We start from the raw sequence: 24,871 nt of genomic DNA on the forward strand, positions 1-24,871 counted from the left end.
CTTCCCAAAGAGGGAAGAGCCTCTTGGCTTGGTTTTCTCTAAGTCCAGATAAGTCTCTGCTCTGCGAGATCCCAAGGCAGTGCTGCAGGTTAAGCAAAACACCGACAAAAACAAGAAGTGCTCCGAAATATTGTTTTTCTAACTTGTAGAAGGAAAATGGAGAGGCAGTGGCCGCTTCAGGCAACAGCAACAAACTGCATTGGTACCAGGCGGGAGATGTGGAGACCTCACCCCCTCCCAAAGGAGGAAGCAATTTAACATGGCGAGTTTCTCCACCCCTCCATTAATTGTTTAAGATGGCCAGGGGCCAAAATACTGCCCAGGCAGTGGGAGCAGCATGGGAGGTCAGCGGACAGGCAGCAGCCTACCCGAGTGACAACGGGAAAGGGCAGAGCCACAGAGGCGGAGAGGGAGGGCAGGTGCCAGGGCAGCCCAGGATCTGCTGACACACAAAGGCTTCAGTCACGGAAAGCGAGGCGGGAAGTGACACACGGGCAAAGCCCTGGACACGAGACGCAGAGCCTAGCAGAAGGACTACCTAGTTGTCATCCACAACAGTGAAAAGGATTTGTGGTCTTTGTAGATGCAGGAGAGCCTTTCTTTCCCCCTCCTACTCATAGCAGGAGGATGAGGAGCCTGGCATGATTCCCGACCAGATTTCTCTATCTGCCCAAGTAGCTTTGCCCTTTATCTGTTCCCCAAAGACATCATCCAGCCCACAAATGTGGCTGCACCTTTGCTACATCTCCCTGCAGGCGCTGGGAGTCTCCACTCTGAGGAAGGGACAGGCAGCTGTGTCCCTCCCGTGTGCTCACGGCACGCAGCTGGCCATGACAAACATCTTGCTATCGGAGATGCTGAGCTATTTCTGTGGAGGCATGGCCCTCAGTGCAGGGTAGGAGGAGGCAGAAGAGATCCACTGTGCCTGTCGTGACCGGATGTTTTATGGAAATTTCCTTGCTGTTCCTTCAACCGCAGCAATAAAAGCAGGTTTGCGTTCAGGAGGCCACAGCTGCCCAGGGCTAACCCAGCCGCTTCCACAAGACTATTTGCACCAAGGGAAACGCAAACCCAGGTGGGGCTGGGGCACCATGAGAGCCCATGAGGATGGGGAGGATGGAGCAGAGAACCTGCTCCTGCACTGTTGCTGAGGCAGCCAGGTCTCTGCACGCAGACCTCTGGCAGCAGCTCCAGGATGAGAGCAACATTCAGCTTTCCTCATCCCTTCACCCCTTTCCTCACCCCTGAGAGTACCAGCTCTCCTTCAGCTCCGAGTTAGCAGGTAAGGCACAGTCATGTCACTTAATTCCAGCTCTTTGAAGGCCAGAGGGGAAAAGCAGCTCATTTTCAGGCTCATGGAGGAGCTTGCAGCAACCCCATAAACAGATGGGGAGGGCATCACATCGACACAAAAAGCTCGTATCTGATTCTTATCTCATTTTCCACCTCTGTGACCAGGGACAGAGCCAGGTGCTCCCCAGACCGTAGAGCAAACGCTTGCTATCCAGGTCCTACTCGAACCATGTAACAATTAGCACACACTTTTTGCAGCGCAGCAGCCAGCTCAGTTGTGAGATGACAACTGAAAGCTCTCTGCATGTTCCCAAGCCAACACCACACAGGACAATACAGGAAAGTTGGTGGCTGCAGATATTCGTTTATAGAAGCAAAAGGGGAATGGTTTGTCTAACACAAGAGCAGCTTAGAGCTCAACCTCACGCTTCCTCCCTTTACTACATTGTGCTCAAAGCCCAGGAGCACCTTCCCCATCAAGGATTTTCAGGCTGAAGAGCATGAGTTCAGCTCCCCCTCGTTAAGTTGGAGGCAGTGACATGATTTCCTGTGCGGTGGCACTGCACCAAGGGGAACTTGGTGCTGTTTACTCATGGCTGGATCCTAATAGAGCTCGCTTTTTTAATTATTTTTTAAATCAGGAAGTTGTATTTCCCTCCTTTCCTGCATTGTAGATTCATTTCCCACACAAGCACATGGGAGCCAGCTGTAGCCAGCACTTCAGTGGGTGTTGAACAACCCCTCTCGACTGAGGCTGACAACAATGCTGCGCTTGTTCCTGACACAGGCTCACACTGTCTCCTCACAGGAGCAGCTCCTTGCCCTTATGCTGAGCCTGCACTTTCCTTAGGGTTGGTTTGATTGCTGAAGCCACTGCAAAAGGCTGCTGTCAGCAGAGATACCGGTGCTCCAGCCTCCCACCTAGCAGACTCAGGTCCTTTGCATGATTGGAGAGGCAATTTTGCTCCGAGGGAACCAATTTGGTACCTGGTTGTGGCAGCAGCCGAGTACTGCTAAGCACAACCTGTCCCAGATGTGAAATACAGCAAAAGGCAGCAAACACTGACACCAGGGAGGATGAGGTCCCAAACTTTGAAGGCTGTAGGGTCTCCCCAGAGTTGAAAGAGGAGGAGGTGGGAGAGCGGTCGGTACACCAACTGTTCTGAAAAATTCAGGGTTCACAACTTCAGACCCACATCTCTTACCCCCCTTACTCTTCACTGAAACTGCAGTATTTCTCGAGTGCCTGCTGAAGCAGTGCCACAACCTAAAGCCTGGTTAGAGCTGGGAAAGAGCAGAGGCAGAGGTAGAAGGCAGGCAAGGGACCTCCGCCTTTGAGTCACTGCTAGCATAGTCCTGCTTAATTTCAATTGTGCAAATCAGGGAAAGCTCAATGCTTTTAGCAATAGGACTTGGCTGTGCTGGAAGAAACACAGGACAGATGTTTTAGATGCCAGATAAGGATATCTTCTGACCTAGGGAAAGTTGTGCAATATGCATACTAGCTAGACGACTGCACTACAGCAGCCAGCAGCTCTTATGAAAACAGCACCACGCACTTCACATTAGCTTAGCACTGCTGCCAGCGTGGTCCTCGGCACAGCATGGAGAACTTCCTATGTCCATAGGGTCTTCCCAGGGAGAGGAGAGCCTGGGAGCAGTCTGTGGCAGAGCTGTGCTCCAGGACCTCCAGCCCCTGCTAACCTACTCATCAGTGGATGCCTTGGAATCTGCTTCCAGGCGTCTCCTCATTACTGGACTGGGGCTTTCCGCCAGCTCCCATCTCCACACACATGGCTATGCAGATGCACCACGGATTAAGCACTGCCCCAAAAACACGGGTCCAAGAAAGGAACGTTAGGATCCCACCAAGCTACCTGCTGTGAATCCCATTCCCCTTGCACTTAGCATCCTGTAGAGGATGTGGGAAGCCACCAAGAAGTAGCCTTAGACCCCACTCAACACAAATAGGTGCCTTAAGACCAGTGATAGTAAAGTCTGCTTGAAACAGATTTCATCAAATAAAAGACACGAGTGCTGCAGCAAGTAGAGCTGCAATGCCAGCAATAACAGTCCAGGAAAGAACTAATTCTCTCCCCATTAGGGAGACAAAAGGGGGTTGTATGTGGTTCAATAATAGTTAAACCTTTATTTCAGATCACAAGTAAAGCAGGACTTGGCTTGACAAAAGCACATCTCGGTTTAACTAATTAATTTGATAATCCCCTATTTGCAACTCTCAGGAGACATTCAGCTTCTCAAGCAAGTAATTACCACTAAGTGGCAACCTCTTTGAGAGGCCCAGTCTGATTAGGGGAAATATTTCTTAAGCCAGAAATACAATCGTGGTGTGATTTCCCAGAAGAACTGGAGGAGAGCTGGTCACGCTCACCGTTTGAAGGAACAAGAGCCACTCAATTATTAGGTCTCCAGCAACACTTCAAGATATTGCTCAGTGCCATGTGCAAACCCAGTGTGCAGTTAACCATCAGGAGGCTTTCCAGGAGACATTTTATAGGTACAGAAGTCAGGAAGATCCCACTTAGGGCTCTCAAATACCCACACGTGCCCAGTTCTAGCACTGAGCACTGCCAGAGCCCACAGGACAAAGTCCTGTTTCTGCATATGCTCAAGACGTCTGTCTCAGGCTGAGCAGCTTTGGGCAGTTCTTGTGGTTGGGACATGGGTAGCCCCCAGGCCTAGCAAAGAGGTCATTCTGCACTCCAGTCTTGGCTTAACGCCTCTACAGTAGCATCTTCCAGAGACTTCTCATATAAGAATCACGAGCGCACCTGGTGCAGGTAGAAGCAAGGCTTGGTTGGAAACCTGATCAGGCACTGTGCCAGTAGGTACATTTTCTCGACAGCACACAGCCCTCCATGAGATGTTTCCCCACTGGGGTGGGCTCCCCTGCTTGGGTGCTGTGTCTCAGCATCCCAGTGCTCTGAGTGCTAGGCAGGTGCACTGATTGGCAGGACGTGACCACCCTGGAGAGAAGACAGACAGACACGCACCCTCTGTGAACACAGACATGGTTAGGAGAGCTATAAGAGGGGCTGCTTGTTTGTCTCCTTGGAGTTTAGGCACTGCCTGCCTTCCCTGAGGACACAGTGCTCCTGGCTTAGAAATCCATCTGTGGTTTCAAGACTGCCACTTCAAAACTCACCACTACCTCTGGTTAGAGAAGGACAGATTGACTTTCTATGGGGAGCAACCTGAAACCAACCCATCTTTCTTCAGATCCCACATATTTAATGGCAGAAGACAGTCATCTGTTTACTTTCCCTTCTGGCAGTGATGTTACATGCTATTTAGTCCTCACAGCACATTTACTGTTCTCTCCAAGGCAGCACACTCACCTCTGAGCTAGACACGCCAGCGGGCACCTACGCCCTTCCTGGCCCAGCCCGGCAGCCACCTCTCCAGGCCCTCTCCCACGGACACGGGAGACGTAGAGCACAGGGTCTCTACTGCAAACGCCATTCTCCATCACAGCTGCCAGGGCCTGCTCATCTTTCCAGGTCTGCTTGTCAAAGCAAGGGTTGAGAGGACAGAGAGACACACGCTCTTTCATATCCCTGCACCAAGAGGAGCCTCCTACTTGTGTCACTGCTCTGTGCCCTGCTCACATCTGAGCAACAAGCACCCACGAGATCCTTGCCCTGCACATACCAAGAGAAGCAGATCCAGCCCTCAGTGGATAGTCTGAGTAGGTACCAAGCACAAACTGTAACCAGACAAGGGCTGGGAGACATTCTGGGCTGGAGACCCACCCCTTCTCTTCCCAAAAGCAACCTCAGTCCAGCTCTGCTCTGCTTTAGCCACCCCGCTCTGGGAGAGCTGGTACACCTCACTCCAACCACTGGCTGCAATCTCTGCCCCACTCTGTGCAGAGCCAGGGCCAGCACCTGAGCCCTACCTGGAGTGGTAGACAGGGACCACAGCACCTCCTTCACTCTGCTCCAGGAGATGTGATGCCCAGGACTGCTGTTCTCCCTGGGGATATGCTCTGCCAAGACCCCATCCAGCCCCCCCAGCCCCTCACGAACCCCACACTTACAGCCAGTGCTTGCAGAGCCTGCGCCCAGCAGATCCCAGCAGAGCCTGCAAACCATCCTCCCGTGGCAGAGCCTCTCCAGAGAGAAGGAAAGCCCTCTCCCGCCTGCATTTTGCTCCTCCAGATCAGGCAAGCAGAGAAGCAGCTGGGTTAGCTCAGCACACGCTGGGGCAGAGCAATATCCCCGAGATGCAGCACCAGCTGTGGGCATGCAAGCAGGGCTCTGCACAGCCACCTGGGCGTTCCCGGGGACCAGCTCTCAGGTTGCCTGGAGCAGCTGGGCTGTGTTGCCCAATAAACTCAGGCAATCCCTTTGTGAGCCCTGCAGGTGCTTCTCGAAGTACTTTTAATCCCACTGATATTTCCAGCAGGGGAATAGCAACCCGCTCAGAGCTGAGCGGTGCTCTCCTCTGATACAGGAGAGACCTGCTTTGCCCCCCTCCAGTGTTGCCCAGCTGGTAGCAAAGCCCCTCACCACAAGAAGGATGTTGAGGCTCTGGAGCGAGTCCAGAGAAGAGCAATAAAGCTGTGAAGGGGCTGGAGAACAGGCCTGATGAGGAGCGGCTGAGAGAGCTGGGGGTGTTTAGCCTGGAGAAGAGGAGGCTGAGGGGAGACCTCATTGCTCTCTATAACTGCCTGAAAGGAGGTTGTGGAGAGGAGGGAGCTGGGCTCTTCTCCCAGGTGACAGGGGACAGGACAAGAGGGAATGGCCTCAAGCTCCACCAGGGGAGGTTCAGGCTGGACATGAGAAAAAAAAATTTCATGGAAAGGGTCATTAGGCACTAGAACGGGCTGCCCAGGGAGGGGGTTGAGTCACCATCCCTGGAGGGGTTTAAAAGACGGTGGACGACGTGCTGGGGGGAATGGTTTAGTGGCCGGTAGGAATGGTAGGACTCGATGATCCCGGGGGTCTTTTCCAACCTAGAGATTCTGTGAAAGGGGAATAATCTGGTTCCCCCATCTCAGTCTGAGCAGAGCAGCTCCACAAGGCTCCAGGCTGAGTCACTGCAGCGGGTAAAGAGCAGTTTGGGGTCAGGGTCTTCTCCCCAGGGGAGTCTGCAGCCACCCCTGCTGCCTGCGGACCCAGAGCGCGGAGGTGTGAGGAGCTCCTGGGGTGACAGGGACAGGAGCAACGGCAGCCGGGGGAAGGCCGGGACAGCCCGGGGGTGGCACAGGGCGACACCTGCCGGCCCGCACCGCCCAGTGACCCTTTCCGTGAAAAGGTTTTTCATGTTCAGCCTGAACCTCCCCTGGCGGAGCTTGAGGCCATTCCCTCCCGTCCTGTCCCCTGTCACTTGGGAGAAGAGCCCAGCTCCCTCCTCTCCACAACCTCCTTTCAGGCAGTTATAGAGAGCAATGAGGTCTCCCCTCAGCCTCCTCTTCTCCAGGCTAAACACCCCCAGCTCTCTCAGCCGCTCCTCATCAGGCCTGTTCTCCAGCCCCCTCACCAGCTTTGTTGCTCTTCTCTGGACTCGCTCCAGAGCCTCAACATCCTTCTTGTGGTGAGGGGCCCAGAACTGAACACAGGATTCGAGGAGCGGTCTCACCAGTGCCGAGTACAGAGGGAGAAGAACCTCCCTGGAATCTGCTCCCTCTCACCCTATCCCTGCCCTCCCTGATAAAGAGCCCCTCACCAGCTTTTCTGTAGCCCCTCTTCAGTACTGAGAGATCGCTGTAAGGTCTCCCCAGAGCCTTCTCATCTCTAGGCTGAAAAACCCCAGCTCTCTCAGCCGTTATCTGTATTTATTTCGATCCCACAGTACTGGGCGCTGGGCATCTGGCACGGCCGGCACCCCGTGGCAGTTCCAGTGCGGGGTCTTTACAGATGCTCAAACCAAGAACGAAGATGCAGTCATTTCTTTTATTGCATCACCGTGGTCTCACAGTAACTGATCACTATGCACGTGCCTACCTTCTACTGAAATATTCAGTCAGCAGGAGGTCTTACTCACATCTAAGATCTCCTCCCGTAGGCGTGATTTTTCAGTATTTAAACACCCAACGGTAAGTTATCATCTTAACCTTATTTTATCATTTCAAGCGAGCATGAGATCGAGTATCTTCCTCATTAAAAAGTTACCGATTATCCCTGCTACATACAAACCCTCAAGCACCTGCATTGTATTACAAATTCTCTTTTTCCTATGCCACATGCCCACATTCTATTGCCTTGATTTTTATCATGCTGCTACTGCCTGTGCTGGGATCTGTATTCCTTCGTCACCCTCACACACGTACCTCCTGAGGCAGCAAGGACTTTGCCTCCCCAGGGCCAGGGGGGCATTTGTCTCCCAATTTCTAGCCATTTGGGGACAGTTTGGTCACCTTTGGTCAAGCGACACCCCATGTGGAGCTGGATTTTTGGAGAAATCTAAGGACAGCTAGGTGGCTGCTAGGCTTTCTTCACTTTTTATTGAACTCTCTAGTCTTTGTAATTTCCCGTTTGCTTCCATCAAACATTTATAACAATGCTGTCTGTCCCCTAGAAGGAGAAAACAAAGATGGGAGTGAGCTTGGCAGGGGTCACCGATGAACCACCTGGCAGCAGCCTGGCTAGCGCTCACTCCACAGCTCTTTCCTCCCAGCAAACACAAGCTCTTTCACCAGCCAGGACCCATCAGCCAGCCCTGCACCACAGCATGTGAAAACGTTATAGTTCTTGGCCTTCATAGTAATTTTCTTTTTTTTTTTTCGTCTTTCTAGGATACCTTTGCAGAGCTTTTGAGCTTTTGCCATCTTTCTCCATAAATACGCGAGGGTAGGGATGCCTACTGAAAAAATATATATCTACACACATGTATGTGGTAGACAAGAAAATATCCTGTCCCTGGGAGGTGAGGCTTTCTGAATTAGCAGGCAGGACTCTAAGTGTCCAGGAGAAATCTGGAGGGGGTGACCTCTGCAGGAGTGATGCTCACATGGTGCCAGCACCAGCCATGCCAAGAGGAGGGTTTGCAGGCAGCTCTGAGCCCATGATTCAGAAAGCCTCAGCGCTCCCAAACCACTAGGGACCTGCACAAGGTGGAAAAGCCAGCCACCCCACAGGCAGCAGAAGACCCAAAGCGAAGCTTTAACTGGCTCTCCGACTTAAGCACCATGGTTTTTCCTGGGTTCCAGGAGGGATATTTTGTGCACAGGCAAAGATAGCCCTGCATCACTGAAGGAGAGGGAAAGCATAAACACACCAGACCTGTCTGCAGAGTCTGGTCTCTACCAGGACCCCATGCAAGGAGGCAGCCTGTCCAAGTCCTTCATCATGGGCTGCCTACAAGCTTAGGACAGCCTGTGGTCTGATGTAGACCAGACCAGCTGGGCTAGTGGCCACCCCCCCTCAGTGTCCTCAGCATTCTCCCTCTCCAACTAACCCACTACAGCTTTCACTTACCTTCAGGGCAGCCTGACTGTGCAGCACTGAATGCCAGGAGATGGCAAAGCGAGAGGAGCCCAGGTGGCTTCTTCAGGGAGTGTTTCCTTTCCCGCTGCTGTGACAAACAGTTCTGCCTGGCTACGGGGAAGATCACAACTCCAGGATCTGGGGTAAAACCAAAGCCCCTGCCATGTCAGCATCCATCCTGGCTGTTCTGCAAGAGTCCCCACAAGCAGCAGCCTGGCCACGCAGTCCTCCAGGGCAAAAGCAGAGAAATCTGAACCATGAAGGAGGATGTGGATCACTCCACCCAGCTCCAGCTGATCTGAAGATCCCACTGATCTTGTCTGTCCTCAGCCTATCCACACTGCAGCTTGTTTCCCTGCCGAGCTGGGGTATGGGAAAGCCTCCCAGCAGCCTGGAGGGTGGCACAGCCGCTGGAGAGGGTCCCCAGATCCACGGGGAGCCGGGGGACGTTCACCGCTGGCAGAAAGCGAGGAGGCACGGGCCAGCCAAGGGGCTGGCTTGACATGGATCGGAGGGGTGCAGCACAAAGCACAAAGGCTCTCCCACCCTGGCCGCTCTGCCCTGGAACGCAATATGGGAATCGCTGCCCAGCACAAATCTGTTCCTTATTATCCGCCCCGGCTGCCGACTGATCCCAGCTCTGTCACCAGCCACTTGCCGCACAGCCCTGGCTGAGTCGCATCCTATCAGCCGATCAACTTCTGCAGGACTTCAGCAGCTAGTGCAGTGGGGCAGAGCTGGATCCCACCCCTCCGATGGTAATCCTGGAGTGAAAATAGCATTCCCTCCACCGACAGTCAGGGGAGGCTTCCAGTGAAAACAAGGAGCAGGGATGTCTGCTTCGTGTGCAAAGAGCAGGAAGGCACAGGAGAATTGAGGAGAGGTGTTCAGTCTGGTCATACCCAGGTGAGATGGATGCCTGGACTGACAGACAGGCGCAGGAAGGAGCAAAGAATGGACTGACATATCTTCCAAATGTGTTTCCAAATACAGTCAGACTGAACTCCTGAATTCTTCTGCGTTTTCTTTCCTGCTGTTCTCTGTGAAAACGTGAGCGTGGTCAAAGCCTCTGCCATGCTTTACGCTTGCCAGGACCAAGTGGGAAGCAAGAAGGTGGGCTCTGATTTACTAGCTTCCCACCACTTGTGCCTGAATAGGCCATTGTGAAACCACCACATGCGGGTGTCAGAAGTGCTCCAGAAATACAGCAGAATGAAAAATCATACAAGATTGTCTGTGAGTCAACAGCACCCTTGGTGTACTGGAGAACGTGCACGTGAAGCTGACAGGTTCAAGGAAATTATTATTCCTCTTGATTTAGTACCTGTGAGACAGAGCTGGGTGTACTATCTCCAGTTTGGGGCTCCCCAGGACAAGAGAACCAGCTTTAGGGAGACAAGGCACAGAGAGGAGCTATCTACAGGGATGCCCAGAGAAACCAGAGCCCAAGTCTTCTCAGGGACACACCTGGAAGACAAGAGGCAATGATGACAATCTGCACTCGGGTAAATTCTTGCTGGATTTATGGTGAAAATCATTCTGTATGAGCGTGCTGTGGCCATGGTGTGGTTCTAGGACAGGGAGGTGGTGACACTTCTGTCCTCAGGGACTTCCCAAACAGGGCTCTGAACTACCTGCTCCTGCTTTGCCACCAGCCCTGAATGGAGCCAGTATGGACCACAGACCGCCTGAGCCCCTTTCAATCTAAAATCTACCTGATGCTCCAACATGGACTGCGCAATGGAAAGGTGGTGATTTTAAGACGACTGCTCAATGCTGCTGCTTAGCTGACTTGGGAGCTGGCAAACACCAATCTGGTGGTTTTTTGCTGATGCCCCCATTACCAGAGCTGCCTTACATCTCCTGCTGACTTCACAAGTTCTGCTACCACAGAGAAACTGGAGCAGCTGAGCACAGGAGAAAGTAAATCACTATGGAAAAATCGTGCAGACCTAATGGCAGGCTGTAAGGAGAAGTCTGCATGCAAAATGATGGGTCAGGCAGCTCCAGGATGGGATTGCTTATAATAACAGTCAGGGTTGTATATTCTGGGTTACAGTCTGTCAAGCAGCTCCTTTGGTTATGCCTTACTCCGTCCTGGAGAAACAGAGGTTTGGACACACGTGTTTGTGGCTTGGCCTGGTTCTTCAGTTTTTCCACTGAAGCACTTGAATATTTTTAGGCTGAAAGAAATGGCTCTGGAAGGATCAGAGCAGTCTAGTGCAAGCAGGACACTGCCTGCTATTGCTCCCTGTGAAACAAAACACAGAGGTTAGAGCATGAGAATATATACTGATAAAACCCTGTGAGGAAGGGAATAGTAGGAGCCACCATCCCTGGTCACAACACAGCTGGGCTTGTGGCTGGGAAGAGGATGCTCCGAGCTCAGCAGGTGCTGGCTGGCAGCATGGGGGTCCCACACACACACACGAGCTGCAGGGCTCAGAGAAACGTGTGAGACAGCAGCAACCAGCCCCAGCAATTCCCAAAGCTGACATGTCTGTTTTTCCCTCCTCTGAGGACCTGAATGCCACAAACTCACTGATTTTAGCAAACAACCTGGTGCCCTGCCAAGGTGATCCTGTGTGTAGGAAACGCTGGCACGGAGGTCCAGCACGCAGAGCACAGCTTGGCCAGCATTGCTGGTCGGTGGGATGTGAGGCAGCTGGGAAACATCAAGAGGAACAAGAACTTCCAGAAGGACCAAAGCAAAGCTGTCAGGACTAGGACCTGTATACAGACACTGGCAAGAAGGACCTAGGGGGTGACAGTAGATAGCAAGCCGAGCATCACCTCGTTTAGAAGTGGAGCCAGTAGATCCAGGGAAAAGCAAAGCCAGCACAGACCAGTGCAGGGAGGTTCCTGTGATCCAGAATACCCTGAAACAGACCCATTTGAGACATAGTTTTGGCAAAGAGAGAGGAAGTGTGGACACAGGAAGATCTGGCCTGCCAGCACGCTGCTGCTCTGCAGGCAGCCGTGGCACCGCGTGGCTCGGGTTTGGCTGCCTCCTGGCCCCTTGCTGGCTGCTCCCTGAGGCCTGGCCTGCCAATGGCTGCAGGCAAGCTTCTCTCTGGAAAGAATTTCACATTTTCCACACACGTTATTGAAACTAGGAAACCCAGTTCGGCACATCAAGTCTGAGAGGGGGGCAATGGCCTCGGGGGAGAAGAGCAGAGAGGCACAGGGATGCTGTGGCTGCAAGGGAGAAGCAAATCAGGTTCCCAGACAGCAGAGAGACCAGACCGCAACGCTGGCTCCAACCCCAATTTATTTAACATTACAAAATACTCTGCATATATTTTCACATTAAAACAATATTCTTGCAAATAAGATATTAAGTCTTGAGTCATTTGTGGTGCCCACGGCTACAGAAAACACTGACCCAGCTAGAGACTTAGTATGGCCCAAGATCAGAAATCAAAACCAGAATAAGGCATACCAGAAATGCAAAACTATATAAAAAACCTTTTAAAAACCTCATGCTCGTCTGGCGGAACAGGTACAGAGCGAATGACATTTCCTGAGCCTTGCTGACAGTATCAGGGGGTACCACCAGCTCGCTTGCCCCATGTTGGGCTCACTCTGCCAGTGCATCCACATGTCCCCTTGACACCTGCTGTCTCAGCACACCCACAGAGCTGGAACAGGCCATCATTTACCTGCTTTGGGGCATTAACAGCTTAAGTCCCCATTCTTCTCTAAGAGGAGCATCCCCAGCCCTCCCGCATCACCAGTGCCAGCTGCCATGCTGAGCTTTTGCATGCTGAGCAGTTCTTGGGGAGAAATTCTTGGCCTTTGGGGTCAAACGAGAAATCATTCACTGCATGGGCCATTGCCACCACCCTCTTGGGAGGGATCAGGAGTGGCTGTGAGGCAGGTACAGAGAGACTTTTGAAGATGCACTCAGGTCTTGCAGATCACCCCTGTTTCTTATGTACATTCATACCTGCTGCTTGCTCCACTCCTTGCACCACGACCAGCCCTCCAAGCTGATGGAGCCCCAGGCAACTGGAGGGACAGGGACATGGGCAGGATGAATGCCAAGGATGCTGTGCAGGGCAGCTGCCTCCTAGCAAAGCCAGAAAGCTGAACACCGCAGCTCTTGGTAACACATCCAGACAACAGGCGTGAGGCCGGTACAGCAGGTTGGCTGCTAGAGGAGTCCCTGTGCGTACAGGTTCACTAGTCCGGCTCCTAGTGGAGCCAAACCCCAGGAGCTCTGCTCCCAGTCCTGAGAAGGTCATGGCCTTGCCTCTGTTGTACCCCACAACTTGAGGAACACAGAGCTGCCATGGCAAGGAGCCCATCTCTGGCCTCCTAGGTGAGCTCCATCCATGCCGTGAGGAACCAGTACAGTAGCCACCTTGAAGTCAATGGCTATGCTGCTGAGTACGGATGGGCTCTTGTGCACCAGCTGCCACCCCCAGCCCTCTCCTCAGAGATGTCCTGCTCACAGCCAGGCTGGAGATCAGCTTGTGCTCCCACTCGCAAGCCAGCACCCTTACATCTCAGGGCAGCACAGCCACAATGGGATCGAGTCCAGTTGGGTTCTCAGCCCTAGGAGAAACATCTATGGCCTCCCAGCGCTGTGAAGATGTGTAGGGACCACAGAGGAAGAAAAAGGTTTGGGGTCTGTGGCTCCTTGGGTGGAAGGGGCTGGTACCTGCTGTTGCAGCAAAAAGCCCAACTATCAACCAGCTGTGCATCAGCAGGTGCATGGGCAAAGCCCATCCTGCAGGGCAGCTCCAGGAGCAGCACTGGGCTCTCCTGCCACTCCTGGAGTTTATGGAGATGCACACAAGCTTTACAATGCAAGAGAGCGGAGCGGTCAGCGGGTCGCAGCCCATCGCAGCCCCCAGCCCCTTCCCCATCTGCAGTTTGCCTTAGAGGTGGGTCGCTCTGTTGAACATCAGCCATTTGGGCTCTGGCGTGGGCAGCATCCTGCCCTGATCCTCCGTGGCCATCAAAGGCTGCAGCTCCTGCTGCTCAGGGCCATCAGGGCTGCTGTCACTCTGTGACCGGCCGCTCTTAGAGACGTGGCTGGGGAACTGGAAGCAGGAGCTCTGCTCTGGCATCACCTGGCTCGCAGACTGGGATTGCTCCTCCAGCACAGGGCAGGCAAATCTCCTGTGCTGAGGTCCACTCTCGATGCCTGGGGGGGAAGCGATGCTCTCCAGGGAGGAGATGCTTTGGTTCCACGCCTTCTTCATATCCACTGGCACAATTTTGGTGGTCTCCGAGGAGATGTAAACAGCCAGATCAGCCGGGTCTCCTTTCCATGGCAGCTCCTTCTCTGCCAAGGTGGGCGATGGTGGGATGATGCAGGGGCTGGGGCAAACATCCAGGCTGCCTGAGGATACAGAAGGAGGGACAGTGAGAGATCTTGCACAGCTCTTGCTCTCTCCCTGGGCCCTGCAAACGTTGCAGAACTAACCACTACCAAATGGCTAGCTGGTGCAGGGATGCAGGAGCCACCAGGGAGGCTCTGCTGTGCCTCCAGAGCCACAGAGAAGAGTGATTCTCCCATCCATGCACTGCTGACTTTGCTTCTGCCCAGTCCAAGGCAACTTTGCTCCTCAGGTGGAGGAAGGACGAGCTACTCAATCACAGCTGCTCAGGCTTGGGAGTATCAGTGCCTACCAGCAGTTGTCTTTCCCTGCAGGACTTCATCGGTGGCATGAGCAACGAATACAATCCCTTCATCGTCCTCTCTCTCTGTCTCAGAGCTATCACTCTCCTCCTCCTCTGAGCTGACCAGCACCAGGACAGGAGCTGCAGGCAGATAGAGGGAGTTGGTTTGGAGGATGGAGTACCTGGTAGGGGAAGGACTGCACCCATGGGAGAAGGAATTGGTGCTAGTACAGCCCTGGGTGCTGTGGTGCCACCAAGCTGGCAGTGAGCAGGCACAGCAGGCTGCTTTCATCACACCCCACTAAGTTCCCTTGCCAGGACCTGCAAACTTCACCTGCCACCAGCCTTACCTGCCTCCTGCCAGGGGGCATTTCTGTGTGTCTTCCCATTGTGTGCATCACCGGTCAGAGAGATGTTCTTCTGCGAAGGAAGAGGCACTGGCTGGGACCTGCTCCATGCAAACTCCTTCCCTCAGACCTAGTGGCCCTCAAGCTAGGGTCTCCCCAGGGACTCAGATTCCCATTATGGCTAGATGGCAGCTGGCAGTCAGTAGTTCCTAATCCTTAGGCATTGCATCTCCATGGCCCTACAATAAGCAGTTCAGCTGCAATGGCTTCAAGAGCCTTTAAACGGGAGATGACACCTAAGCCCAATTTAGGGCTCAGTGCCACACTTCTGAGCCTGGATCTGCATGGATGTTCAGGTCACTTTATGCTGAGCATTCTTGGAAAACAAATGTGGGGCTCCTCTAGGGCTTGGGTCTGCTTTGCCCAGGGAGGAGCCAAGTCCACAGCAGCGCAGGAATGATAAGGACACATGGACATGTGACACTTGCAAGTTCACACACAGTATATGCTTAACTGAGCTGAGCTGCTCTGCATGCTGGCTCTCGAGCTGCTGATGCCCTGCAACACCTCACCTACACACCAACAAACTTCATTGTCTGCATCCTGGAGGAGCCCAAATCTCAGGGAAGGAGCAGGGGATTGGGGAGCACTTGCCTTTTTCCTGCCCTTTTCCTTCAGCCTGGCCTTGCTCTTGGAGGAGCAGACATTGTGCTTTGTGGATTTGAAGGTCTCCAGCCGCCTCTTCATGTTCTGACGGAAGATTTCTTTATCTTGGCGCTCTTGTTTATCTGGAGAGATGAAGTGACGGCTGTAGCTGGCCTTGTACTGGCCGAGGGAGAGGCAAAGAGACACAGGGTGAGCAGCTGCCCCCACGGAGCATCCTCCATCCCCGCTCCTCTTGCGGGCGCTGCTACCCTTGGGGTGAGCCGTGTGCCACGGCCAGGGAGCGCTCACCCGCCGGCGGGGCTTGTAGAGGCTCCCTCGCAGCACGTGGTGCATGGCAGCGTCCTCCTTGTCCCGGCGGCTCCGCACCGTGTCGATCACCTGCAGGTCCAGGCACGCGCCACTTCCACTTTCCCTCCTTGAGGGTGATGAAGATGGAGAGAGAAGGACGAGAGGGAGATGGTGGGTCTGGGCTTCACACCCGCATCCCGCCAGCCCCCCGCCAGCCCTGGCACAAGCGATGCCCAGGGAAGACGGCAGCAGCGAGGGGCCAGCAAGGTCTGCCCGGGGGCTCGGAGGAATGCTTGTACTCACAGGAGGTTTGTGACCGACGACTCTGACATGGATGTGCGGCTGGGCATGGAGGGCAGCGCCAGCTTGGCAGCCGAGAGCACGTGGCCACCCTGAGAGATGGGAGAGCAAGGTTGGCATTGGGACAGCAAGGACCCAGCTGCCTGGGGGACAACCCACGGCCTGGCCAGAGGGCACACGTGGGGCCACACATGGACATGCCACCAACCCAGGCCATCCCACTGCCCAGCCCTCATCACGCGTCCCAACCTGATCAACAAAGCTAATAGCATCACGAATGTTCAGCTTGTAGTACACATCCCAGATCTCATCCCGCAGCCTGTAGGCAGATTTCCGCATCAGGAGCTGGCTCAGGTACTTCTTGTCAAACTGTTCCCACCTGCCACAAGATGAAGACACGGGGGGTTTAGCTCCCACAGGGAACCACAGCCAGGGACCTCCGGACCGTGCAAGGCTGAGGGTGCCCAAAGCACGGTGAGTGAAGGCTGGGCACTCGGGGTCTGTCTGTGCCCAGGGACATGCTGCCAGGGACAGCAGGAGGGGAGGGGACATGCTAATCCTTTGTCCCTGCCCAAGGGGAAGCCAGACACCAATAACAGGTCTCTGGGAGGTGATGGGAGTGGGACTGGGGCCAGTGTGGCTGCTCTGCTGGAGAGCTTCCCCTCCAGGAAACAGGCTTTTTGCATCCTTTTCCTGCGGCAGCGCTGCAGATAAACGCTGCCCAGGCTTCAACAGGGCTGTGCCCTAATGCTCATCCACGGGGAGGCACAGGGCCATCACCACCACCATGGACATCCCACAGGTAAATAATGCCAGATCTTGCAGCATCTTCAACCACGCCTGCCCAAGCCCTCTCTAGGATGCTTTTGGGACCTCAGTCCTCTGTGCAACAGCAGCCAAATGGTCCCCTTCCAGATGGACTGACAGACCTACAGCCTTCCCTTCTACCCTGCCTACAGCAAGGGTGTTCTCCAGCAGGGACCTTGCAATGTCCCCGTGGCTGGCATGTGTCTACCATCCACTTGATGGCCAGCAGAGAAGGCCAAGACACTCACTTGTCCCGCCAGTAATGGTAGCCGTGATGCCCCACAATGTCCTCCACAGCCGCCAGGATGTGGTCGAAGGCCTAGAGCAAGGAGAAGGGAGAGAGCAGTGCCAAGGCTGCAGGTGCCCCAGGGGTATTGAAACCATACAATGCCTTTGCCGAGCCCCGGCGGTGCGGGGAGCCGGGCAGCCCACGGCACCAGCACCTACGTGCTCATGCAGCTCCTCGTTCAGCGTTGGCTTGTGGTGGTCACTGCGTTTCACCTTCAGCCATGTCACCAGGGGTTTGATGGTGAGGCCCTGGAATGGCAGGAGAAGGCAAGGGAAAGACTGGGATGGTGAGAGGGTGCGTGGCTGGGTCACAGGGAGAGCAGAGGCAGCACAAAGTGAGCAGGGGGAGCAGCTGTGCCAGCTGCACACGCCCCTACGAACCCAACACGTGGTGCCTAGGACCTGCGCAATGTTCCTGTGTCCCAGCAGGCAGTGACCATGCTGTACCACCCTAGTTCCCCTTCCCCTAGGCTGGCATCCATCTGCCACGCAGCTCCCCTTCCCAGGGTGCAGGGATCCCAGAGCCAGGGGCCACCAGCAGCTTTGTAAAGAGAAGAGCCTGGCCAGGCTCAGGCTACGGCTGCCCCTTGAGCCAGTCCCAAAAAAGAGGTTGACGGAGAAACAATGTGAGCCATGGCCTCACCATCACAACAGTCACCACGGCCATCCTGCATACCAGCCTGCTGACAAATGTGGTGCCAGGAGGCACTGAGGACCAAAGGTCACTTGAAAAGGAGTGCTTGCCCCCACTCACGTGTCCCAAGTGCCCAGGACAGCTCTAGGGCAGGAAGGCAGCACTGGAGGATGACACAGTGCCCATCCTCACCTGCACGATGACAGTGAAGAACACTACCACGATGGTCGTCGCCACAAAGTAATCCTTAGCTTTCACTTTTTCCCTATCCAGCAGGATGACCAGAGCAAAGGCCACAGCTCCACGGAGGCCACCATATGACATGACCACCTGGTCAATCCTGTCCAGGGGGATGAGGCGGAAGCGGTTGAGCACGTAGGTCTGAAGGACAACGCCTAGGGAAGAAGGAGAAGGAGAGCCTGGGATGCCAGCAGAGCCCTGCCTGCTCCTGGAGACAGGGCGAAACCCAAGTCAGGAAGGACAGCTGGCATTATGCCTCAGACTTCCTTGAGGGATACAACTTTTTGGTGTGAAAAGGGCTGGGTGCTACTAGCCAGACTGACCCACAGCTCTGAAGAGCAGGATAAAGAACAAGGTGCCCAGCACCAGTGCTGTGTCCCATGCCCACTTAGAGGTGTCCACAGCCGAGATGCCCAGAAACATGAAGATGATGGTCTCTGAGCTGCTGGCCAGCGTCTTCATGGTGTACTTGACCGTGGTGCGGGATTTCTGGGAGATGTTGGCTTCCACGTACTTCTTGCAGCAGATCCCACAGAAAGTGACTCTGCAGAGGGGCAGAAGGAGCTGGTATGACCCTACAGCGGAATGAAGGGTGGGTCTGCTCACCACCTCTTGCTGTTCAGCGCTGCACCCCTAATATCTTGGATCCCCTCCTGGGGACATCCTAGTACTCACGCCAGGATGGAGGAGAGAGAGACCATCTCAGCAGCAAGGTACGCGACATAGGCCAGGAGGAAGACGAAGAGTGGCTCGATGATGCGCACGCGCTTGGTGAACCTCGTGATCAAGGCCAGGAGGAAGGCGAAAAGCAGCCCCACGGCCGTGCCACCCAAGCTCACCAGAAAGAAGGAGGCTGGTGGGGGGCGAAGACTCATTTGCACCATAAGCAAGCAAGCCCAGCTCCTGTGCCCCACAGCCATGTCCACCTAAGCATCCCATGGTGACAGCCGGCGCGTGACCATCCATGGGATTGAGATGACAGAGCTGTGGAGCTCAGTGCCGACCCCACAATACGACAGCACCCATGCTCATCCCCCGCGTGTCCATCCCTGAGGAAGAGTTGGAAGGGCTGGTGGGGCACATACTCACCTACTCCCTTCAGATAGTCCATGGCACGGATGTGCGCTGGGCCCAGCTCCACAAAAGAGTTGAAGACTTTGTACAGCACCTGCAGGAAAGACAAATATCTTGGGGAAGGCAGGGTATTGCCCTTCCTTGAGAAGGGCAGCATCTACAGGCAGGATGGACCCTGCAGAAGAGGCATCGCCTGCCCTGAATCTGCCAGGCAACACAGCTCATCTTGGCAAGCAAAGACCCACGGAGGCAGGAGAGGAGAGAGACCCAGAAAGTACAGCATGGGTCTGCCCCCAGCTTGGGCAAGTCACCTGCATCCTCTGCCCATCCTGGGGACACCAGCGCCCTGGCCCACCTCAGGCTCCACATTAGGGTCCCCTAAGCTCCAACTCACCACAGTGACAGCATCATTCAGAAGAGACTCGCCAAACACGATGATGAAGAGGGTCTCATTTACATGGACCTCTTCAAAGACGGCCAGCACTGCCACGGGATCCACAGCTGAGATGAGGCTGCCGAAGAGCAGGAAATCCATCAGCCCAGCTTCAACACCTGGATCTGCTAGGACAGAAGGACTAAGATCAAGCAGACTATCTGCCCCAGAGCCCCTCTCATCAGGCTGAAACAAGCCTGAGCCTCATCTGCTCCTAGTGACTTGGCTGCAGCATCCCAACTCAGGGTGCGGTGGGCTGAGCCCAGGAGTGCTCCCAGACCTCTGGGAGTCCCCCAGGCGAAGTGATGCTCTGCACATCCTTGCTGCAACATGAGGGGAGCAGGGCTGGGATGTCCCCCTTGGCACCCAGGTGCATTGCTGCCCCTCGGGCAGGTATGCACCAAAAGAGACTCAGCCCCACCTCAGGTCCAGGCATCAAGCAGTTCCTCGGGGGTCAGGAGAGCTCACGCTAGCCAGGGCCAGTGGTTCCAGCCAAGGAGAGGGAACACGGCAGTGAGCCAGCAAAGCTAGCCAAGGTCGGTGACAAAAATAGCAAAGACATGAGTCAGCCCAGTGCCAAGCAGGGCTTCTTTGTCCTGTACACTTGACAGTCCTGCCAGAGCACCATTCACAGGATGCCAGAACCCCACTCCCACTATAATTCCTGGGAATCCACAACAGGGCCAGGCAGTGGGCTCTGAACTTGGGGGTGCTTTGAACCTCCAACTCATCCTTTGGGGATGTGGCCCAAGCTGGGCAGCCCTATGCACCCACCCATAAGCCTGGCTTGGTGCAGCCCCCAGAGCGCAGCGCCGGTGGCAAAGGAGTTCCAGAGCGTGCCCACCACTGCATAGGTGAGGATGGCACCGATGTTGTTGAAGAACAGCCGGCTGGGCATGAAGTAGCCTGAGTCTAGGACGATCGGGGGCAAAAGGAAGAGGAAGAACATGTTGGGCTCCAGCTGGTACTCGGCTTTCTTCGCCACGGCCAACACAATGCCCCCCAGGCCCAGCCCCAGCAGGATGAGGAGGCAGCTCTCCGGGACAATGGATGTCACCTTCCTTGACAGGTGGAAAACTAGAAGGAAAAGAAGAACGCAAGCATCAGCCAAACAGGCACGTGGACAGAGCATCCCAGATCCAGAGGCTCCACGGAAAGGTTGGCTGATGGATGATGAACCCTGGGGTGGACAAAGGAGAACCTAAGGCTGCTTCGTGGACACGTGTGTGCAGAAGACCTTCCAGTTAGCTCCCAGGTAAGGATTTAAGGTCCCTACCTCTTTTGGATCTCCGTCTCCTCCTCAGCCACTGCCTAATAAACTAAAGAGCAGTGCATTTTGCTTTTTATGGCCTCTGGTGTCTCTGCTTAAGACAAAAAGGCAGCCAGCAAGCACGTTCACAGTGTCACAAGCAGTGCCAGCTGCTGTTCAGGCAAAGGCATCCTGGTTCACTAGGACACATTGCCCCACTCAGAGATGAGGAAGCTCAGCCCTGATGATGAGGTGACCTTGTTTGCAGCTGTCTGAGCAAGCAGACAGAGCAGCATGCAAACCACTGCAGCACAAGCCAGTCAGCCGGTCCCTGTGCCTGAGCACGATCCTCCTCAGCACCACCTAAACTACCTGCATGCAAAAAACACGCGCATGGGAGCTGCAGATTGAGAGATGTTTTGCATAATCAGTTTATTCCATGTGAGGTTTGGACCAAATCTTAAACTGCCATGGAACAGGATATATATTTTAGAGTATGTCCTGAGATTCATCCATTAGCGATGTGGCAGTGAGCCTGCAGCTCAGGCACAAGCCAGCAGGCACAGGGGACTCACTCTTCCTGGCAGCCTTGTCCCCAAGGCCATCGTGTCCTGCTTAATCCCAAATCATTCCAGCTTCCAGGTGGGTAAACCCCCAGCCCTGTGGATTTCTCCTCCCTAGCACAGGGTGCTGTATTTTTGCTACCCAGCAAAGGGCAGTGCGCCTGCAGCAGGCTGTGAAACCACTTCCCGCCCACAGAAACAAAGCTCTGAACTTCTCAAGAAAGGAACAAGGCATCCAGCTTCCTTCTGCATGCTCAGAAGCATTGCCAAGAGCCCTGCTCCTGTAACCCATCTGCACTCCCTGTGCTGTGGAGATGCACCCTGGTGGGCTGGAGAGACCCACGAGAGCCCGCAGAGATGCTATGGGGACACAGCTACTGGCTGATATCCATCATCCTTTCCCCTGAGCCAAAAACACAGGCAAAGAAGGGAGCAGGATCAATGGGGAAGACTCCACTTGTCCAAAAATTCCCTGGCTGAGAGGAGAGGCTGCCACCCTTTTCATCAAATCCCCGAGCTCCACTGCACCACAGAGAGCAGCCAGTGGGAACGGTGGAATAAGCTCTAATTTTACACATGCTAGTCAAAGATTTCAGCATTAAAAGGTTCCCACAGCAACAGTAACTTAGCCACATGTGAATTAACTTCAGAGTCATAATCCACACTCAGGCATCCATAATACAAGATTTGACATTGGAAGGACTTGGGGCCAAAACCTGCTCCGCTTCTCTAGTGCTTAGGAAATGGCCAAACACCTAAACTAAGACACCAACATCTGGGGACAGAGGTGATGGTGTAAGGAGAGAGGCTTGGGACCCACTGGGATGCTGCTGGGTGGAAAAAATCCATCTGCTGGCAAACCCCTTTCCATGGGTGAAGAGCGTATCTGGGGCAATGTTCATGACTTCTCTCTTCCCCACATCCCGTTCAAGCAGATCTGTGCTCTGACCAAGAGCGGAAAAGGCAGCAAAGTCCGGATGATGCCTTGCTGTGCAGGAAGGCAACACCCAAGCCAGTTTTTTCCCCGCCCCGGGTCTTTGCTGGCTCGGGGCACCCTGGCATCGTGACCTCCTCCGAGAACAGAGCCCGCAGTGTCATTTCCCCATCACCCAGGCGCAGGGCCGCTTCCTCCCCTGCAGTCACAGGGCTGTGAGCTGGCAGCCCAGTGCCGCAACCACAACGGCTCTTCTGCACCAGCCTACGCCCAGCATCCACGGCCACCGCAGCCGCCCCCTCCACCCCCTGACATCCTCCTCCAGGGGCTCCTGTAGGTGCTGGGGATCATACACTATCTCCAGGGACTCCCTGCCAAGGTGCTGCCCACAGCCCTGCCTTCAGGTCCAGGTGTCACTCCTTGCTCCAGGCTGTGAGCATCCATCAGACCCATCAGACCCCTAGATAGAGCTACCTGCCACCAGGGTTGTGTCTTCCAAACGAGAGTGGCCATCCGTTCACATCAGGCCTGGAGAAGCATGACGGTGCTGAAGGTTTGGGAACGTCCCTGGCTCAGGGCTCCTTTGCTAGGGCACAGGGGAGCGCACCAAGGAAACCAGGGAGCAGCTCCAGGGAGGTGTTTGAGAGCAGGAAATAAAAGGCAGGGAAAGGAATTGTCTGCTGCAGGTAGGAGGGATGCGCTTAGCAGCTAGACGTGGCACAGCTGCAGACGGAGGGGGAGGGTGTAATTTTAAGCTCACAACACCCTTTAATTTATTCCCTGCAATGCTTTAGGTCTCGCTTGTGAGAAGGCCAAGGAAGGAGAGGAGCATGAGGCCAGTGGCAGTGGTTTGATGATACCTGGGAGCTGGCAGAGGCCAGCTGGTGGTCGCAGCTGTCGCTGTCCCCTGGGTACCAGGAGCTGCTGCTGGGCCCTGGATGCTTGGATGCTCCCCTGCTTCACCCTGAACCAGCTCCAAACTAAGATGGTGCCCACACCCCTCCCCATGGGGACCTGCGCCCACAGCGGGGTCCCCAAGGAGGAAACCTGCCCCAAGGTCACAATCTTGTCCCTCAGGCCCAGCACAGCAGGCAAAGGTGCTACAGTGGACCAGCTCCAGGGGCACCCTGCTCAGCACCCCCTCCTCAGCACCCAGGGGGCTCAGGGGGCTCAGCCCTGCGGCAGCTCACACACCTCCTCCTTGCACCTTCCCACACTGCCTCTTGCAGCAGAGCCTCCCCGGAGCTGCTCAGCCAGGGAGCACAAGAGCCCACGGCCGTGTGGATCTGGAGTGACGCTCCAGAGGGGATCGCAGGCACAGACCTGTCCCCAGGCTGCCCAGCACACGTCTTGCCCAACACCGGCACCGCTGAGCCCTTCCAGCCCTGCCCACAGCGGGGGCTCTGCCAGCCTCTGGGGTATGGAGCATCCTCGCTTGGACATCTCTGCTCACCTCTTCTCCTCCCCAACTGTCTCTCCTCTGTGCCCACTCCTCCCTCCCTGGCGAGGAGATGGGGAGCGGACCCCACGGCACCTCCTGGGCTGCACCTTCACCTCACCACTGCTGGCCACCCAGGACAGGGGACAGAGGACATGGAACTGGGTTGTGCCTGGTCACCCAGGGCAGGGGATGGAGGACAGGGTACCAGGTGGAGCCTGGCCACCCAGGACAGGGGACAGAGGACACAGAACCGGGTCGTGCCTGGCTACCCAGGACATGGGATGGAGGACAGGGTACCAGGTGGTGCCTGGCCACCCAGGACAGGGGACGGAGGACACGGAACCGGACTGTGTATGGCCACCCAGGACATGGGATGGAGGACAGGGTACCAGGTGGAGCCTGTCCACCCAGGGCAGGAGACGGAGGACACGGAACCGGGTCGTGCCTGGTCACCCAGGGCAGGGGATGGAGGACATGGAACCGGGTCGTGCCTGGCTACCCAGGGCAGGGGATGGAGGACAGGGTACCAGGTGGAGTCTGGCCACCCAGGGCAGGAGACGGAGGACACGGAACCGGGTCGTGCCTGGTCACCCAGGACATGGGATGGAGGACAGGGTACCAGGCGGTGCCCGGCCACCCAGGGCAGGGGATGGAGGACAAGCACCGGGTCGTGCCTGGCCACCCAGCCCGGCTGAGGACGTTGACCAGCGCGGCTCCCGCCCCTCGCCCCGGAGCCCCCGCGCCCCAGGGCGATGCCGCATCCCCGGGGAGGGCAGAGCGGCTCCCGGCGCCCCGGGAAAGGGGGGGGGGGGGGGGTCGGGGGGACACCCGCACTCACCGATCTTGGCCAGGCTGGCCACCAGGATCCAGGCGGCCACCAGGCAGGGCGCCTGCACCTCCCGCCACTGCCACCGCAGCAGCTCGGCCCCCGCCGCGGCGCCGGGCCCGGGGGAGCCCGCCGGGGGCTGCATGGCCCCGCAGCACCGCCCCGCCGCCACCGGCCCCCGCCCCGCGTCACGGGCACGTGGGGCCCGGGGCCCCCGCCCCGCCCCGCCCCGCCCGGGGCTCCCGGTGCAGCCCCGGTACTGCCCCGCTCCTCCGGTACAGCCCGGTGCTGCCCGGTATAGCCCCGTATAGCCCCGCTGCTGCCCGGTACTGCCCGATATTGCCCGGTACAGCTCGATACTGCCCCGGTACTGCCCCGCTCCTCCGATACTGCCCTGGTACAG

General features: G+C 55.7%; 1 protein-coding gene across 4 annotated transcripts; it reads right to left on the reverse strand.

Annotated features, from left to right (window-relative positions):
- Positions 1–11,997: 11,997 nt before the first annotated feature.
- On the reverse strand, positions 11,998–24,667 carry SLC9A5 (solute carrier family 9 member A5). Of its 4 annotated transcripts, none has more exons than XM_069868126.1 (16): positions 24,481–24,667; positions 20,230–20,532; positions 19,417–19,583; positions 19,038–19,116; positions 18,624–18,801; positions 18,272–18,492; positions 17,901–18,103; positions 17,234–17,377; positions 17,035–17,105; positions 16,229–16,358; positions 15,983–16,071; positions 15,680–15,806; positions 15,380–15,550; positions 14,729–14,798; positions 14,388–14,519; positions 11,998–14,097 (listed from the first exon to the last, which is right to left on the reverse strand). In XM_069868126.1, exons 1-16 carry the CDS (start codon positions 24,611–24,613, stop codon positions 13,631–13,633), a joined length of 2,685 nt encoding a protein of 894 aa, XP_069724227.1. In that variant the 5' UTR covers positions 24,614–24,667; the 3' UTR covers positions 11,998–13,630. The 4 variants fall into 4 exon arrangements, with proteins under 4 accessions (XP_069724227.1, XP_069724230.1, XP_069724228.1 ...); XM_069868129.1 differs by having other exon boundaries at positions 17,234–17,323; positions 19,417–19,580; positions 24,481–24,666; XM_069868127.1 differs by having other exon boundaries at positions 19,417–19,580; positions 24,481–24,666.
- Positions 24,668–24,871: the final 204 nt, after the last annotated feature.

This window comes from Phaenicophaeus curvirostris, chromosome 14, assembly GCF_032191515.1.
Source record: "Phaenicophaeus curvirostris isolate KB17595 chromosome 14, BPBGC_Pcur_1.0, whole genome shotgun sequence".
Lineage (NCBI taxonomy): Eukaryota > Metazoa > Chordata > Aves > Cuculiformes > Cuculidae > Phaenicophaeus > Phaenicophaeus curvirostris.

What these genes read in the sequence shown, in the direction of transcription:
- SLC9A5 (XM_069868126.1), bottom strand. Translation starts at nt 24,613, where the DNA reads ATGCAGCCCCCGGCGGGCTCCCCCGGGCCCGGCGCCGCGGCGGGGGCC. An exon ending in CCTGCTCTTCAGAGCTGTGG is followed by an intron (nt 18,104 to 18,271) that starts GTCAGTCTGGCT and finishes CTTCTTCCCTAG; the next exon opens with GCGTTGTCCTTCAGACCTAC. An exon ending in TCTACAAGCCCCGCCGGCGG is followed by an intron (nt 15,551 to 15,679) that starts GTGAGCGCTCCC and finishes TCCCTCGGCCAG; the next exon opens with TACAAGGCCAGCTACAGCCG.